The sequence below is a fragment of the Urocampus carinirostris genome, chromosome 18, assembly GCF_059441175.1.
Source record: "Urocampus carinirostris isolate Australia breed hairy pipefish chromosome 18, RoL_Ucar_1.0, whole genome shotgun sequence".
NCBI lineage: Eukaryota > Metazoa > Chordata > Actinopteri > Syngnathiformes > Syngnathidae > Urocampus > Urocampus carinirostris.
Window position 1 is genome coordinate 14,777,670 of NC_142366.1, and position 19,464 is coordinate 14,797,133.

Genomic DNA, 19,464 nt, shown 5'->3' on the forward strand with positions numbered 1-19,464 from the left:
TACCTCAATTTTGGGGTTCATTAAAATCTAATTCTCCTTTTTGAAGGGATTATTTCGTAACATATGTTAATTTTTTGTGTGTTTTTTTTCTTTAAAAATAACCCAATTTGTGTGTGTTTGGAGGGTCTTCTGAGAAAAATGACCAAACAAATCGTGCAATTTATTCGTACAAATGAAAAATATGTATTTGGGGGTTAAAACAAATCCATTTTGGGTTGTTTTTTTCAACCCAAGTGTTTTTAAAGTAATCAAACTCAATATTTTCCCTTAAAATGATTACTTTCATAATTATTAATATCCTTGGGGAGTTTGGACTGAATGAACCCAACTAATTGATTTGTCCATGCTTGACCCGAACTGGGCTATTTTTTTTTAGCATGCTATGCAACAATAAGTTTCCTTGCAGCTAGAAATTTATCTGAATCATTCAAACTTTACAACATGTATTTTGGGGTTCAAAGCAACCGTTTTGGGTTATTAATGGCACAATAGAATTCTTATTATGTTTTTTAACAGTCACCGACAAGCACCAGTTCAAATCCGAGCCGGTCTTATACCGTTTTCGCTACGATGACGGCACCTACCACCCGAGGAGCGACATGCACGACGTGATTTCCAAGGTAAACTGCTCGACAACCGATTAATAATCAGTACCAGGATGAAATTTTTATTTCGTGTATTTAATCTTTTTTCTTTTGTCAGGGTGTCCGTCTCTTTTGTCGGCTTCACAGTCTCTTCACTCCCGTCATTAGGTAGGTCTCGATCGTTTTTCATGGACATTAAAATGTTATTGGTTACTAAAATTGGTGATTTAATTTAGTCAACTCAGAGTTAGAATTTTATTTTCATTAATGGCAGAGGCTGCAGTACCGTTTTGTATCAGAGTGGGCAGTCATGAGTAATGTACTCACAGAAGCTACTACATTTAAATCTTTAGCCATAAAGTCCGACTTTACGTGTTTAAAAAATGTGACAATTACAGATAGCCAAATAGCTAGCTAAGTAAAACTGAAATTTACATAGTTTAATTTTATCTTGATTGATAATGAGCTAGCGACCTTCACTAAACAACTAGCTAAGTATTGTAGATCAATAGACATATAGATGGAGTGGAATTGTTAATTGATATTCAGCTCGCAGACGTTTTAGGTAAGATAGATACATAGAGTCAAATTTTCTGGTTAGTGGTAGTGAGACTACTAAATTTCACTAAATATCTAGCTCGGTAATATAGCTACTTAGCTAAGATAGATTGATAAATAAAAAGGCAATTTTTAATGTTCACTCATTAATGGTGAGCTAATGAACGTGGCTAAATGGCTCGAAAAGAGACGATCAATATATACTGAGCGCAATTTTCTTTAACTTATGGTAAGTTAGCGAACAATTGCTATATACAGAATACATTTTTTTCTTTATTTAGAGTGAGCTAGCGAATTTTGGTGAATAGCTATCTGCCTAAGGTAGCTCGATAATAAGATGGATGGATGGATGTATTATTTAAATTGTTTTCTTTATTGATGGTGAGCTAGCTAATTTCTCCAGATTGATAGCTTGCTAATGTACCTAAAACAGATAGATTATTTTTAATTTTGTCTTTATTGATGTGAGCTAGCAAACTTAGCCTAAATGCTAGCTAAGATAGATCGATACAAACAGAGTGCAATTTTCCTTTATTTACTAGTGAGCCTGTGAACTTTGCCAAATAGCTAGCATTCTCTGTAGGATGTGCATTTGAAAAAATGTGTGAAAATTTCGTATATGAGAATACCCGGAATTCACAAGCCACGCCCCTTAAACCCGCCTACTTCATCCCATACAATCCCGACTGTATGAGCATTTTGACTGGTCTTGTATTTCTTTATTTTTTTTAAACCATTACAACAGCTGAGGTTAAAATTTACAAACTTGAGATTGTATAGAGTGGTGTGTTGGTTCAGGTGTAAAACTTCTTTCACTCAACTGATAAAATCAAATAGTTGACACATTTAATGCTCAACATGAAAATCCCCCCCCATTTTATTAAAAAATCTCAAGGCACACCGTTCTTCGAAAATGTTTTAAAATTAATCCCCAGCACTAGTTTCATGTTGTTGATTTTTTTTAGCTTTAGTCATCATATTGCTGCAATTGACTGTAGGTTTTTAAAAAAAATATTTTGTGGTTATCGTTGCTCAGGAGTTAATAAAGGTTATTATTTATTTTGGTGTATAATTTTGATGTCACTTTGGAATTTTTCATTTTGTTTTACAGCATATCAAAAAACATAACAAACATAACAAAAATAATACTTGAACACAAAGTATCAGCCAGAGTATGTTTTTTTACTGCTAACTATTGTGATTAAGGGGTATACAAATAAGCATGACTTGACTTGACTATTTTTTTTATTTTTTAAAAAGGTATATGATAAAAAAAAAAGCAAAATCACATACAAGGTTTTTACATGATTTGATATATTACTGTTATTTTTCTCTGCAAAAAAGGGCTCAGTGGAAGGCCTTTAGAGCAGGTTGGACTTTATTTTAAGGCGTCTTTCCCTCTCCCAATGGCAAATTCAAAATCCAACGATGTCTTCTCTCCTTGTTTTGAGTGTCTACTAAAATTGAACCTGTTATTTTTATTTCAAATAAATAAGGTTATTAAATATATTTCCCTGTACAGACGTTTCCCTACTTACAACCATTCGACTTACGAAAAAAGGTTGATACAAAATCTTTTTTCGGGATGTTGAAAAAATATCCGGACATTGCTTTAAGTTAGATTTTGTATTGTGCACACCTTTTTCCGAGTACAAGACAGTACTCTAGTGCTTCTTTCCGCCGCTACCGGCGTGTGGCGCTGTGAGAGGTCACCCCGCATCCACCCCAAAGAAGAAATCCGCTTCCTCTTCCTAGTTCTTGTGTAAACATACTGCACTGAATCTCCAAAAACTTTGACATTTTTATTAGAATAGAATAGAATATGCCTTTATTGTCATTGTTACAACATGGGATATATTGTAACAACGAAATTGGACGACTCCAGTTCCACATTTACAGTGAGGATAATGAAACAAAGAGATAAAGGAACAAAGAACATGTTTTAACAGTCTTTGTTGTAAATAGGCTCTCCTTCCTCCGGAGGGGGGGTGATGAGGGGGGTGAGGGACAAACAGAAATGGTGGATCGAACTGGATGTTTGATCTTACAGTACACACAGTCCAGTGTATTTTCCCGAATTGCTCAGTCCACGTATTGAATGGATTTGGGGAGTACAGTCCATAAACATGCCCGATTAAAAATTATTGTTGAATATCTCGTGCATCCGTTCAATATGGTTGGTGTAAAGTGTAAAGAAGAGGCGAGCCGATTCTTTTAAAATGAAAGTGGAATAAGAAAGCTGATGCGGTTGAGAAAATGGTCGAACCGCTTTTTTTGGCCACTTTTTACCACGGAGGAGAACCAATTTAAGTGCACCTTTCAAAAGTAGGTTAAACTCATCTTTATTTATCTTTATAGAGCATAATGTTGTACAATACAGGTTACTTATACAAACCTTAAACATACTTATATAAACTTAAACATACAAAATATTGCACTGAAGCAACTTACGAACAAATTCAACTCGTTCGTTGGTAAGTAGGGCAGCGTCTGTATTACCTCAAGAGCATATGATAAGTATAGGAATGCAAAATGCCAACCTGCTGCCACCTACTGATATGGATAAATGTTACAGTGACTCTGCTGATGACTGAAAGAAATCAAAGACACTGAACAATGGCATGCTTTTTTGCAAAAGTTTAAATGTCACTTTCTTGGAGCACTATAAGCAAGGTCTCAGAGCTCACTGGTTAAAAAACACTTTGGTAGGCTGCTAATGTAGGCTACTAATGTAATACTGAAAAATGAAAGTAAAAACTTGGAGTTTATGTCATTTTACTTACCGGCCCACCTGAGAATAGAAAGTAAAATGAAATTAAAATGAAATGATCTGCATTTATATAGCGCTTTTCAAGTCAAGACTTCCCAAAGTGCTTTACAATGTGCTTCACATTTTCCAATAGCGGCCGTGCAGCCATGTAAGGCACTAACCTGCTTATTGGGGGTATTAGGGGTTCAGTGTCTTACCCAAGGACACTTCGACATGTAACACGGAGGAGCCGGGATTCGAACTGCGATCTCTTGATCTCTTAGGAGCCAAACTTTGATCAACATCCCTGCTAGAGCTTGAATCATCTTGTTCAGTGCCATTGAGGGCTATAGACACCCAAAAAATTTTGTGTGCAAAATCTAAACCAAAATAATTTGCCAAGGATACCTTTCTTCCATTCCCAACCAAATCTTCACAGGATTTGGCAAAGTTTTCAGTTCTGGTAGAGAGTATTTTTTTTTTTTTGGGTGGTCCATTCTTGCTGACTAACAAACAAGCAGCTCGGATAATCGACTCACTCTTGGCACAGCAAGTCGTAAACGACCTCCTCCCCCCTCCATCGACAGCCTGAACATATGGGGGCTCATCAGACCGCAGTGTGCCCCCCCATTTGTCACTGGTGACAGTAAAGGTAGGGGGCAGGGTCGCAATGCCCTCTTCCTGTAAGCTTTTGGCTCACTTCTTGCTCCCCTCTTGCAGACACAGTTGCATAGAAGAAAAAGTAAACTCGTAAGTGGTGCAAAGTCACAGCGGTTGTCTTGGATTTCCCCTAGGAGAGGAGAAGGGGGGCCGGGAGGGGGATTTTGGCCCTTTGCCTTCCCCTCGAATCAGGGCCCGTGTTCATGGGAAAGTCACGGCTCTGTTTGTGTCTCTGGCCGACACTGAGAAAAAGCAATGCCAAACGGTGATGAGGACGGAAAGGGAGAAGGGGGGTGTCGGAGAAGGGGTTCCTGGGGGGACCCCAGGGACCAAACACTGCTGGGGCCCTTTCTCGCTCATGCTGGAATGTTGTTTTCCTGTCGCCAATTGTCCAGAACGAAGACTCATTACCCGCCACTGCTTCTACTGTTTTTTCAGTTGTTATCATTATAATAATAATAATAATAGTAATTAATATTATTTTTATCATAGTTGCAGGAACGCCTGTACAAACCTACATATCCCAATAATTTTGGATCGCTTTTCTTTTCAACCAGAAAAATTTTGAGCGTCTAGAAAATGAACAACAAAAACAAAAAACATTATTAATAAATAAGTATTAAAGAGGTAGAATGGGGAAGTATTGTTTGGTTGTCCATTCAGCAATAATGGATAACTTACTTTTTTGTGTTTTCTAGTTTTATACTTTTTTTTTTTAAATAAGAAAAATTTGTGTCACGATCGGTACAAGCAGTGGCCCCAGATGCGTAATGTTCAATACAATGCTTTATTGAGGGATCGGGGAAGTCGGGGCGAGAAGAAATAGACCGCGATCTGGTGCGTGGTCGGAAATTGGAACAAGTCGGGCAGCCGGGACGGAAGATGGAGCTTGGTCAGAGATTGGAACAAGTCGGGCAGCCGGGACGGGAGATGAAGCGTGGTCGAAGATTGGAACAAGTCGGGCCGCCGGGATGGAAGATGGAGCGGGGTCGTAGATCAGATCAACTCAGGTAGCCGGGACGGGAGACAGAGCGTGGATCAGAGATCGGAACAAGTCAGGTAGCCGGGACGGGAGATGGAGCGTGGACGGAGGATCAGAACAAATCGGGCAGCCAATACAGGAAACAGGGGACAAAATCGAGCAGGATACAGAACAGAACAGGAGCCAGAGCCAAAAATGCTTGCCTTGCATGTGCGGACTGACCAGAAGTGAACGAGAATGACGTGCTTAAATAGAAGGAGGCCTTATTAGGGAACGAGTGGCAGTTGGGCCTAAAAGAGTGAGCGCAGGTGAGGGTGAGGGCAATTGACAAATCTAGACAATTAGATTAAATATCTACCAGTGGAACAAATTTTATCATTTATAAAATATACAATCTTTAATCAATCTAAAATATTTTATTTTATACTTTTGAACTATATTTCTACTCCTTTTAAAATATATATTAATCATCTGTTACAGTAAATGGTACCATTTATAAAACAGATATCTCTTTAAATGTAAAATATTTTATATGACCATTTTTAAATATTTTTAACAATAATTGGAGTATTAATATTAAAATAATGATGATAATAATAAACATTCTCAAATATATATATATTTGAGTACAGAAATAATTTTAGTAATTATTTAATGGATGAGTTAATTGACTTTTTTAACTTATTTTTTATTGTTTTACGGTGTTTATGTTAAATAATAAAAATACGGATAAAAATGTGCCAGTGGAAAAAATGTTTAGATTCCATCCATCCATCCATCCATTATCTGCACCGCTTATCTTCACTTGGGTCGCGGGGGTGCTGGAGCCCATTCCAGCTATCTTCGGGCAGTGGGCAGGGGAGACCCTAAAATGGTTGCCAGTTAGTCGCAGGGCACACAGGGACAGGCAATTCGCTCGCTTATTCACACCTAGGGACAATTTGGACCGGCCAATTAACCTGACATGCATATTTTTGGAATGTGGGAGGAAACCGGAGTGCCCGGAGGAAACCCACGCAAGCACAGGGAGAACATGCAAACTCCACACAGGGGGACCTCAGAACTGTGCCGCACACGCACTGCATCGCCGCGCTGCCATGTTCAGATTCACTATTTAGAATATCTTATTTTATTTAAAAAAAAAATGTTTTCATAATAGTACGAAAAAGAAAATACTTAGAAATAGATAAAATCGATTTTCTCCAAACAAAAAATTTTTTAAACAATTAAAAAAAACATTCCAAATATGAATTATAAAAATATGATCAAATTCCTTTATCATTTGTAAAAAGTGGACCAAATTAAGCCTCAATAAAAAAACATTTTTAGTCTGGAAATATTTTCATGCAAATTCTAGAAATTTTAAAGATAATCATTTACTTAAAAGAGATGATAAAAAGATTACGACAAGGTTGTACATTTATATTTTTAAAGTATTTTAAAAGCAAATATTTGACAGTACGTTCCTCCCTTTATTCATCTCCAGGGACAAGGATTACCACTTAAGGACGTATAAATCGGTGGTGATGGCCAACAAGCTTATTGATTGGCTAATAGCACAGGTATGTACTCCATTTTCCGATGACGACGGTTAAAACTCGAAAATTACAACTGTTTTTGTTGCAGGGCGACTGTAGAACAAGAGAGGAGGCTTTGAATTTGGGAGTTGGGCTTTGTGACAACGGATTCATGCATCATGGTAAATCAAACGCTCCTCAGAGTTCAATTAGCAGTTAGACTCTCACAGTTGGCTAACATCATTAGCGTGATAAAGATTGTTAGGCACAGATCTGTTAGCATCGCAAAGCTTGTAAGCCACAGAAGATCCCTAATGTTTACATGGTAGCATCGCTCCTCAGAGCTTAATTCGATTTTAGCATCTTGCTGTTAATTAACATAAGCTCGCTAAAGATTTCTTAGCCACAGGAGATCTTCCTGTGTTAGCATGCTAAAAATGTACTTTCTTCAGTGCTGGAGAAAAGCGAATTCAAGGACGAGCCGTTGCTTTTCCGGTTCTTCGCTGACGAGGAAATGGAAGGCTCCAACACCAAACACAAGCCGCTAAAGCATGACCTGAAGATCGTGGAGAACATCATCACCAAGTGTCTCCTGGTGAGCATTGTTCCACTTCCTGGGTCCTGCTGCTCGCTAAGCTTCTTCCTTCCTTAGGTAAGACCAAGCGATGGAGGGTATGGATTCACCTTGGAGGAGAGGAACAAGTTACCCATCGTCAAAACGGTGGAGAAGGGCTCCTCTGCTGAGGTGACAAGACAATTCAACTTGATTATCACAATCTTCTTTTTCATGGTTATCATGTTTTTTGCTTCTCCTTTAGCATCACTGCAAGCCTTGAGCCCGATAGTTAATAAATACAGTGAAAAGATACTGTATTGTGTCGCAGACTTGCAAATAATTGTCAGCCATCTTGCTGCAACCGGTACTTGGAAAACCAAAAATGTTACCAAAGGCCGGGCAAAAAAAAAATGCTTCTGTTTGGTCACTTTGAGTTTCCGTAGTATTTATTCTTCTTTTTGCTTTGTAGCACTTGTATTCAGTTGCACGACACAATACAGCCAAATCTAGTGGGCAAATAATACACTTTGTCCCTTTAATAATTGTTCCGATAGTCGATTGGTCACGGCCATATTGGAATTAGGGACTTCTTTGTGTATTTTTTTAATCATCTCAAGCTTCGTTTCTATTGTTATCATCTTCCCTGTCCCTTGAGCATCACTGCAGGTTTTGGGATCTATGAGATTCCTAACTGAACAAAGATGTTGTATATTGAGGAAAATGCCGTAAACAGGGGCCCAAAAAAAATCTTATCCCACACCGTAAAGTGAGAACATTTTATGATGCTCCTGAAATCTACTTTATTTTGATTTATTGTAACCCAACATTTGTGCTTCCAAGATGGCCGGCTTGGAGGTGGGGAGGAAGCTGATCGCCATCAATGGAGACTTGGTGTTCCTCAGGCCGTTCTCTGAGGTGGAGTTTCTCCTCGAGCGGTGTTTCCAAAGCAAAGGTCTTCTTCGGGTTCTGGTCAGCACAAAGCCGAGAGAGTAGGTCTCATTTTATACCTCGACACATATATATATACTGGACTGTCTCAGAAAATTAGAATATTGTGATAAAGTTCTTCATTTTCTGTAATGCAATTAAAAAAACAAAAATGTCATACATTCTGGATTCATTACACATCAACTGAACTATTTCAAGCCTTTTATTATTTGAATATTGCTGATTTTGGCTTACAGCTGAAAAAACTCAAAAATCCTATCTCAAAATATTAGAATACTTCCTCAGACCAAGTAAAAAAATAATTTTATAACAGCAAAACTAAATCAAACATTTGAAAATGTCCATTGATGCCCTCGGTACTTGGTTGGGAATCCTTTTGCACGGATTACTGCATCAATCCGGCGTGGCATGGAGGCAATCAGCCTGTGGCATTGCTGAGGTGTTATTGATGCCCAGGATGCTTCGATAGCGGCCTTCAGCTCATTTGCATTTGTAGGTCTGGTGTCTTTCATCTTCTTCTTAACTATACCCCACAAATTCTCGAAGGGGTTCAGGTCAGGGGAATTAGCAGGCCAATCAAGGACAGTGATGCCATGGTCAGTGCACCAGTTACTGGTGGTTTTGGCACTGTGGGCAGGTGCCAGATCATGCTGGAAAATGAAATCCTCATCTCCATAGAGCTTTTCAGCAGATGGAAGCATGTAGTGCTCTAAAATCTCTTGGTACACAGTTGCATTTACTCTGGACTTGATGAAACACAGTGGACCAACACCAGCATGGCTCCCCAAACCATTGCTGACTGTGGGAACTTCACACTGGATTTCAAGCAACTTGGATTTTGCTCCTCTCCAGCCTTTCTCCAGACTCTGGCGCCTTGACTTCCAAATGAAATGCAAAACTTGCTTTCGTCTGAAAAGAGGACTTTGGACCACTCTGCAACTGTCCAGTGCTTCTTCTCCATAGCCCAAGTCAGACGCTTCTTCCGTTGTCTTGAGTTCAGAAGTGGCTTGACCATGGAAATACGGCTATTGTAGCCCATTTCCCAGACACGTCTGTGAACTGTGGCTTTTGATACCTGGACTCCAGCTTCAGCCCACTGTCTTTGAAGCTCCCCCAAATTCTGGAAGCGGCTCTTCTTCACAATTTTGTTAAGGCTGCGGTCATCTCTCTTGGTTGTGCAGCATTTCCGGCCACATTTTTCCCTTCCAACAGACTTTTTGTGGATATGCTTTGAAACTGCACTCTGTGAACAGCCTGCTCTTTGAGAAATGTCTTTTTGTGTCTTACCCTCCTGATGGAGGGTATCAATGATGGTCCTCTGGACAGCAGACAGATCAGCAGTCTTCCCCATACTTGTGATTTAGTTTACTGAACCAAGCTGAGTGTTTTTAAGGCTCAGGAAACCCTCGCAAGGTGTTTCGAGTTAATTAGATGATTCAGGTGATTAGTTGAATAGCCTACTTGTATACTTTTTCATGATATTCTAATATTTTGAGATAGGATTTTTGAGTTTTCTTAAGCTGTAAGCCAAATTCAGCAATATTCAAATAATAAAAGGCTTGAAATAGTTCAGTTGATGTGTAATGAATCCAGAATGTATGACATTTTTGTTTTTTTAATTGCATTACAGAAAATAAAGAACTTTATCACAATATTCTAATTTTCTGAGACAGTCCAATATATATATATATATATATATATATATATATATATATATATATATAATATATAAATATTTTTGTAAAAAAGAAGATAAACTGTCAAGGTTAAAACTTGAGATTGTAGTAAAATGAACAAAAGAACACACTCTGAGTCGGATTAACCAGCTAGCAGGCCTCATGGTGGCCTTCAAGTTGTAGCTTTTTAATCAAAGGCACATCCCTTGGTGCCTGATAACTCATTTTCCTGACCTTGAACGCGCTTGCCCCTGAAAATGTATTAGTTTTAGTGGTCAAAACAGACGTCACCAAGGTATTTCATGTTGTCGGAAATAAATTATGTTAATTTAAATGTTCTGCGATTGGCTGGCAACCAGGTCAGGGTGTCCCCTGCCCACTGCCCGATGATTGCTGGGATGGGCTCCAGCACCCCCCGCGACCCTACTGAGGATAAGCGGTGCAGCTAATGAGATGAGATGAGAATTTAAATGTATTAATCTATTTTGCATGCAACCCTAGCTCTTACTGTAGTATTAATTCCATGCACCTCTTAGTCCAGTGTGCCTTATTTATTCAAAATATTCAGCAAAAGTCTATTTTTTTGGGAGTGTGCCCTAAAGTTTGGAAAATACTGTACATATTTATTTGATCACTTTTATTTTTCCAAACTGGCATTTATTAACAAACAGCGATGCAAAATAAGCAGACTGAAATCATTCTTCTAATTCCAGGACGGTGAAAATCCCCGACTCGGTGGACGGCTTGGGCTTCCAAATCCGCGGTTTCGGACCCTCTGTGGTTCACGCTGTTGGAAAAGGTAATAAATATTTAAAATAATACATATTATATATGTGTATAACGCTACACTAACCTACCCCAGGTACGGTGGCGGCGACGGCCGGGCTGCACCCAGGCCAATGTATCATTAAGGTGAACGGCATCAATGTTAGCAAGGAGAGCCATGCTAGCGTTATAGCTCATGTCACGGCGTGCCGGAAGTACCGGAGACCTTCACAGGTAACCAAATTTACACTGCAGTCACAGATAGCGTGAAATAATAGAAACTAGCTTGAGCACTTGTCAACGTATTATTTTATTATGTATTATTCATTCCAAGGCAGTGCAATGGTTCGCGCATGTGTGGCACAGTTTTGAGGTCATGAGATCGAACCTTCCTGTGTGGAGTTCACCCCGTGCTTGCGTCGGTTTCCTCCGGGCACTCCGGTTTTCTCCCACTTTCCAAAAACATGCATATCAGGTTAATTGGCCGGTCCAAATTGTCCCTAGCTGTGAATAAGCGATTGAGTTGACTGTGTCTGTGTGCCCTGCGACTGGCTAGCAACCAGTTCAGGGGCTCCCCTGCCCACTGCCCGAAGACAGCTGGGATGGGCTTTGGCGCCCCCGCGACCCTACTGAGGATAAGCGGTGCAGATAATGGATGGATGGATTATTCATTCTTTACTTGTAATCGAATAACCAGTGTCTGAAACTCATGAGAAAAAGTTACCGGACACGAGCTATAAAGTTGCCTGCCCCATTTTTCACAACTTGAAACACAATAAGACGACTAATCGCAAAAAAGCCATTATTGGAAAGTATTAAGGATTGATAATCAGAATATATAACAGAACAACACTTTAAAATTAAGTTTATAATAAATCTACTTGTAACATTAATTGCATATATAGGACATCGCTGTTTTCCAACTGCCATCAGTATGTACCTGTATTTACTCATCTTCATTCATGCTATGTTTGCGTTGCGTCGTCTGCGACAAGCCACGTGAACTCCTCTTTCCACAATGCTTTTAATGTACGTTTACGTTTTGTAGCGTCATAAATTTTGTTGGCTTCTTTTCAATCTTTCTTCTGGGGCTGAGGTTTTGGCTTGATTCCAGATCATTTATCCATTTTTCTTGTGTTCTGTGTGCGTCTACTTTGGAAAATGATATGCAAAAGCACGACCTTATCATTTAATGCAGGCTTCTGATTGGCTGCCGAATATGCAAATTGCCAAATGAACCGAAATTCAGAAATTTCCAAACCGAACGAAGATTTCAAGATCGGAATAAAACAAATGTTTGATTTGAAAAAAATCTTTTTTCGTTTGTTTTTTCCTTGAATAAGTTGTCTGCCACCCGGGGGAAGACGTTTTGTAAGTTGTACGCCCGACGTAAAAGATGCACGCCCGTGACGTCCGGGCAGGCGTTATTTCAGACACTGAAATAAAATATTAAAATGATAAGTAATGAATGAAATAACAGAAGCTATTATCGGGACTATAAGCCGGTCCGAATTAAAAGTCGTACCAGCCAAAAAATGCATAATTAAGAAGGAAAAAAATGTATAAGTCGCCATGGAGTATAAGTCGGAATTTTGAGGGGAATTTATTTGATAGAACCCAACACCAAAAACATACATGTCATCTCTAAAGGCAATTTAAAATGAAAGAGAGCAACGGGCTCTGAGGTATATGAACTTTACATGATTGACATGCCTGTTAATTTCAGTAACGACTTAACATATTAAGGTATCTCTAGCATAAGAAACATGCTAACCAAACTATAATTTTCACTCCAAATCACTAAATACAATGACATTTTCATCCTCTGTGTCAATGTCACAGTAAACAATCTAACCGCTTCCGCCTTCTACTTTGCTTACGCCAGACTCATCGTCACCTCACTTTTCTGCTTTTTGGCAAAATCTTTCACTATTTGCAGCTTTTAAACTGCAGGATTTTGATTTTCTTTTCAGTGCCATTTTTGTTAAGTGGTTCTTATAAATTACCTGTGTTGTGCCGAAAACTGTTTAGTAAACTCAGCCAAATAGATCAATAGATTGATGCAAAGAGTGCTCTTTTGTCTTTATTGATAGTGAGTTAGCAATTTCTGCCAATTAATTACCGGTACCTTGCTAAAGTAGCCATTTTGTCTTTATTGAATGTGACGTAGCAAAATGTTCTAAATATTTAGCTAAGTAAGATAGCTCCACAGAAAAAACTCAATTTTCTTTTTACTGAGTGTGAGCTAGTGAACTTAGCCAAACAGCCCACTAAGTAAAATAAAGAAATACCTGGGGTGCAGTTTTCTCTTTATTGACAGTGAACTAGCGAACTTCCTGAAATGGCTAGCTTTGTAAGCTAGATAAATACATATATAGAGTCCAACTTTACTTTACTAACTGTGAGCTAACCCACCCCCCTGCAAAATAGCTAGCTCACTAAGGTTGCTAGGTATATAAGATAAAGGGATAAGACCCTTGCATCTTTGATTTTTTTTTTTCTGTTTGAGGTCCTGAAAAAAAGATTTTGACAACTCGGCACAATACATATGGCGGCCATTAAACCAAGCCATATGGGAACCGCCCACGTTTAAGTGTGTTTGGCTTGTAGTCTCACTACGCAAGACCGCAAAACGGCGAGCTAACAGTGGAGCATGCTAATGTTGGCCAAAAAAGCCGCTTTGGGGTTTTGGGTGTGGGCGGACGAGACGGACGTACCGCCAAAAGGGATCAGTCGCTGCGGTCCAAAAATGAATTCTGGGAATTTTTTTTGTTTTATGTGCTTAGAAAAATCCTACCCAGGCCTAATTACTCGAGCCTAAAATTGATTTTTAATGATTATTTTCTCTGCGTGGGCAATACAGCAGGATACAATCAAGTGGGTGTACAACAACAACGAGAGTGCCCACGAGGATGAACAGAAACACGAGCACAAGACCACCCCGGACGAGAACGGCCACGGCTTTGAGTACAAAGTTGAAGGTGAAATCTTGAAAAAGTTGATATCCGGAATGCGGGGAATTGTCAGATTTTAACGTACTATGGAATAATATGCCCTGAATTACACACTACATGAATAAATAGGGAGGCCTTCGGGTTGCGTCGTCTCTAGCTTACAATGATTTCACGTCACAATGTGGAATCTGATGTTTTTTCTGCTCTTTGTTACGGCATTTTCCCCATCGTACAATATCGATTTATTATTTGTATGCCCAAAAACTTGAAATTTAATTCAATGAATAAATACAATTTAAACTTTGCAATGTTTGTGCATAGCATGAGTTATGTCTGTGACCTGTCTACTTTTGGTCAGCAACAAATAAAATGCTGGTCTTCTTTTGGTTTGCGTCAAGGCGTCATGAAGATGCTTATATTGCTATTGGCTGAACTAAAGATTTTTAAAATAATAGTAATAGATAGTACTGGTACTACTAATAATAAATTGTATTTAGAAGCGCCTTTCAGGCCACCCAAGGGTGCTGTACATGTAATATAGAACAGTCATTTTAATTTGCGATATAATATCGTATTTTTGGTATTGAATTTGTCCGCTATGGGTTGCTAGACTTGCAGCGATGCTAACATGCTAACCATGGAAACAAAGCTTGCAATTGTCTATAAATACGAATGCACATGTATTGTTATCCTCGCTAAGAATTATGGCTGTCAATGATCGGAACAATTATCACAGAAAATGAAGTGATTGAGGATAACTAAATCATGTGAGGCTTGTTATCCAAAGTTAGCATGTATATTTTGTTTCTATGGACCAACAAGGTTGAAAAAATTGGTGGAAGAAGAAATTGAGCATGCTTATAAAACTTTGGATTGGGTTTATTTGTGCAAATGAACTATTTGTAAAGTAACTTAACCCACTTGACTCATTCACTGCCATTGGCGGTTAAAGACGTCATTGACGTTAAGTTATTCACCGGTATTGATGGCAGCAGAATTTTTTTTAGGACTGAAAAAAACTCCAAACATGACATTTAAAGGGATCATTGATATGAACGTTCAATGCCATTGGCTGTTGAAAATGTCTCTGACTTCAACTCATTCACTGCCATTGATGGTTGCATGTTTTTTTTTCAGGAGGATGAAAAAATATTATTATTGCGCCAAAAGTTATTCATTTAACTCATTTACTGCCATTAATAGTTAAATATATTTTTGACCTCAACTCATTTACTGCCTTTTATGACTACATATGTTCATTTTTGAGGAGGATGAAAAAACACCATTATTGCATGAAAAATTATATTTGGAAAACACTATTTATTTACTGCCATTGACAGTTAAAGACGTTAATGACATTACCTCATTGATTGTCATCGACGGTTAAAGACGTCTTTGACATCAACTCATTCGCTGCCATTGATTGCTGCAGACGGACATTTTTCAGAAGGATGAAAAAAACATTATTATTTCCCTGAAAATGAATTCCAGAGAACCCACTTAACTCATTCCCTACCATTGACTGTCAAAGACGTCATCGACCTCAACTCATTCACTGCTATTGACAAATATAGGCATTTTTTTCAGGAGGATGAAAAACACTATTATTGTGCCAAAAATGAATTCTGGAGAACCCACTTAACTCATTTCCTGCCATTGACAGTTAAAGATGTCATTGATAAGTCATTCAGTACTCTTGATGGCGCCAGATGTTCTCAAAAGGAATGAAAAACACTATAACTGCACCAAAAAAGGAATTCTAGAGAACCCATTTATCTCGTTCACTGCCGTACACTGCAGACATTATTTTTTTCAGGAGGTCGACAAAGCACTACTATAGCCTCAATAAATGAATTCAGTAGAACCCACTTAACTCATTCACTGGCATTGATGGTTAAAATTGTCCTCACATCAACTCATTGACTGCCACTGATGACTGTAGAATGCACAAAACTATTATTCCCAGGAAATTACATTTCTGAGAAACGTATCATCTAGTTTTAGCTTAGCCTGACTCATGGTCGTTCTCCAGAGGTGATTGACAAGTTCAACACCATTGCCATCATTGACGGCAAGAAGGACCACGTGAGCCTGACAGTGGACAACGTCCACCTTGAATACGGCGTGGTTTACCACTACGACAGTACTGCCGGCATCAAGTGTCACGTCCTGGAGAAGATGCTGGAGCCCAAAGGCTTTTTCAGCCTCACCGCTAAAGTAAAATACGTTTGCGCTAGCATTGAAGTATGCCTTCGCACAGTTTTAAAGTAGTTGTCGTTGTAGATTCTGGAGGCTCTGGCGAACAACGACGAGGCATTCGTGCAAACGTGCACTCGGTTGACGGACGGCTGTGATGTCATTCCCGAGGAGCTACAAGTGCGCTTCGACGCCATCTATGCAGAGAGGGCGGAGAACGTCAACCGCCGCGTTGCCAACTACAGAAAGGTGAAGGGAGTTTTGTATGTAACCACTGGAAAATAAATACAAATACCACGGAAATATTTACCTGTTTGGAAAAATTAAAATACAAAAACTTCAATACTGTGATCCCTTGTTTATCATAATTATTGAAGACCAGAAATGCATGTGTTAAGCGAAAATCCGTAGCCAATGACCCAAATTTTAATATGTGCTCTGCCGACCCCCCACTCACATCAATAGTCGACCGAGGATAATGGGTTTCGGCCTTACGGGTGATGTTCATCTTAGGCAGAAAGAAAAGAAAAAAGAGCCAACACACTTGTCACAAATATGCTTTCTCAGCCCTTGCTCACCGAAATAGTTGTCTGGGGATAATGGATTGTGTGCAGTTCATTTGAGGCAGCCCACTGTGGCATGCTGCAGTGGTCGGAATCCCCCAAAAATCCACTTTGCCGTCCCTTGCTCAGAGCAATATTCGGCCGGGGATAATGGATCTCGGCTGCATGGGTGCTGTTCATCTTAGGCGTAAAGAAATAAAAAAGAGTCGAGACACATTATGCAAATTTACTCTCTTGGCCAAAAATCAACTCTCCCAGCCCCCGCTCGCAGCAATAGTCTACTGGGGATAATGGATCACGGCCAAAACACTGAAATTCAATTTAGGCAGGCCACATTGACATGCTTCACTGGCCGGAACAAAATAAAAATTCCTCTATGTCAGCCCTTGCTCTCAAAATAGTTGAATGGGGATAATGGATCACGGCCATAACTGCATTTAATTTGAGGCAGACCCTAAAGGCACACCTCCCTACAAAAGTGTCTTTGACTGGTCCCTGCTTACAGCCCTATGGAATTAGGGATAATGGATAATGGAGTCCGGTTAACATTTTCTGGAGAGAGCGACAGAAACGGCCTCAATATGGTATCAGGAATAATGGATTGCAGTTCATCTGAGGCCAAAATACAAGGCAAAAATTAGCTGACAGGAAGGACAAAAGTATACACTGCCTGCCGACGCTCGCAGCAATATGCGATCGGGGATAATGTATTGCGGCCGCACGAGTGAAGTTCTCTTCTTGGTGGACAGAATCACAAAAAAGGACCAACAGGCCTGACAAAAATGAATTCCACTGCTCACAACAATAGGCAATTGGGGACAATGGATCGCAGAATATTTTTCAACTCACGATCTACTGAGGCTGCGAAAGCACAAAGCAGTGAGGTACTATGGTATAAATAATATGTATATAAATTACCGTATATAAATATAGTATATAATTCTGTTTGTAGGCATAAAAATGACTAGAAAAGAAACTAATGGTGGTCTTGTATTAATTACCGGTCAATTTAAAAATAGCTCTGCCTCAAGCTCTTTTATGTAAGATGTCACATTCCTTCTCAGAGAAAAGGAATAGGGAGGGGATGTGGGTTGTTGGAATGTCATTAAACAAAGTTGGGAAAGTAATTACACGAGGGAAGGACACGAGAAAACGTCTGGAATTTATTTTATTTAAAAAAAAAGAAGCAACAATCACTCAATTCTTTAAGGATCAGTACACTTCCCTTTCAGTTCGCCCGAGTACTGAAGAACAGGGCGTGGCCGACCTTCAAGCAGGCCAAAAGCAAGGTGTCACCCCTGCACAGCAGCGACTTCTGTCCTACCAATTGTCATGTTAATACCATGGAGGTGTCCTACCCCAGGACCACCGCCTCACTGGGCAGCTCCTTCGGGGTGCAGCTGGAAAACCGCAAGAACCCAGCAGAATATCGCCAAGAGCGAGGTGAGGCTTCATGGACTCCAGTTCAAAAAATTTGTGAAGAAAAAATTTCTCGGCCCCCCCAGGCAAGCAGAGCCCCATGGTCCACATCCAGCACTGCATCACCTCCATGGCGGCCCCCTGGGGCCACAGCCGGGGCCAGACAGAGGGCCACGGCTTACGTTTCCTGCTCAGAGAGGAAGACCTCCTCACCTTGGACGCTTACCAGAAGCTCCTGGATAATATTGACGCCGTCGTCAAGGAGATGGAATCGCACGGTGGCCATATTCATGAGTGAGTTCTGGACTGAGATTAACATTTCATATCTATACATTTTATTAATAAACATTATTTTTAGTTTAAGTTCGATTTTTTAGTCTATTTCTTTTTATAGCCTTAGCAAGAAGCCACATTTGAGACACAAATAACATGTGGAACAAGGTGCTCTGATCTAATAGACCAAAATGGAACTTTTTGGGCTGAATGCAAAGCGTTACGTCTGGCATAAGAGCAACACTGCTATTCACCCTGAAGACACCATATCCACTGTCAAACATGGTGGTGGCAGCATATATATGACCCATGTTCAACTGCTGTTCACATGGGACCGTTCTCCACTTTGGCCTTCTAAGTTCTCGTTGTCACGGACCAGGAACGAAGACGGAACCCAATTGCGTTCGTTTACTCAGTTTTATTTAGAAGAGAAAAGAGGACTTGCATCTACGATCCGATGATTGTCGGTCACAGGTAGCTGGCAGCAGAAACGCGGAAGCGGCACTTCCATGTCGAGCGAAGGTAGTCGTTGACAGCGAGAAAACAGGTCGTTGGCCAGGGCGGAGGAGCAAAACATAAATGGGTCCAGAAAAGAGGTCGGCAACGGGAATCAGACAGAATACAGGGCAGGATAGAGTCGGAGAGTCACAAGTCAAGTCAAGTCAAATTTATTTATATAGCCCTTAATCACAAAAATGTCTCAAAGGACTGCACAGGATTACAGTTACAAAATTACACAATTACCTGATCTTAAACCAGCAAGCTTGCCTAGCTGGGAGCATAGGTTTGCAGACGATCTGACGAGTTCTTTCAAGAAGACGGGAGTTTAAAAAGAGTCCAACAGCCAATCAGGATCCGTGGCTGTTGGCATCAAAGGGGCAGCCACAGGTGCCCCGCATCAGTAATTATGACACTCGTTTGAATATTTGATATAATAGTTGACATCTCTTGTATTTGTTATATATAATCAGAGATGGTTTATCGGGCATGAAATAGGCAATTATTTTTAAAAATGAGATATCAATTGTCAGCAGGATAGAAATTCAAAAGTTAATTTCCATCTG

The 19,464-nt window shown here is 39.7% G+C and overlaps 1 protein-coding gene across 2 annotated transcripts in view; it reads left to right on the plus strand.

Moving 5' to 3' along the window:
• Positions 1-19,464, plus strand: part of prex2 (phosphatidylinositol-3,4,5-trisphosphate-dependent Rac exchange factor 2) — a 73,120-nt gene that overhangs the window by 24,701 nt on the left and 28,955 nt on the right. For both annotated transcript variants that reach the window (XM_088321922.1, XM_088321923.1), the window contains exons 12-25: positions 517-620; positions 703-752; positions 7,020-7,095; positions 7,160-7,232; positions 7,503-7,645; positions 7,703-7,795; positions 8,447-8,595; positions 10,944-11,029; positions 11,093-11,229; positions 13,859-13,976; positions 15,982-16,166; positions 16,233-16,394; positions 17,941-18,151; positions 18,214-18,421. In XM_088321922.1, coding sequence (XP_088178048.1) covers positions 517-620; positions 703-752; positions 7,020-7,095; positions 7,160-7,232; positions 7,503-7,645; positions 7,703-7,795; positions 8,447-8,595; positions 10,944-11,029; positions 11,093-11,229; positions 13,859-13,976; positions 15,982-16,166; positions 16,233-16,394; positions 17,941-18,151; positions 18,214-18,421 — 1,795 coding nt within the window. The remainder of the gene's footprint in view (positions 1-516; positions 621-702; positions 753-7,019; positions 7,096-7,159; positions 7,233-7,502; positions 7,646-7,702; positions 7,796-8,446; positions 8,596-10,943; positions 11,030-11,092; positions 11,230-13,858; positions 13,977-15,981; positions 16,167-16,232; positions 16,395-17,940; positions 18,152-18,213; positions 18,422-19,464) is intronic.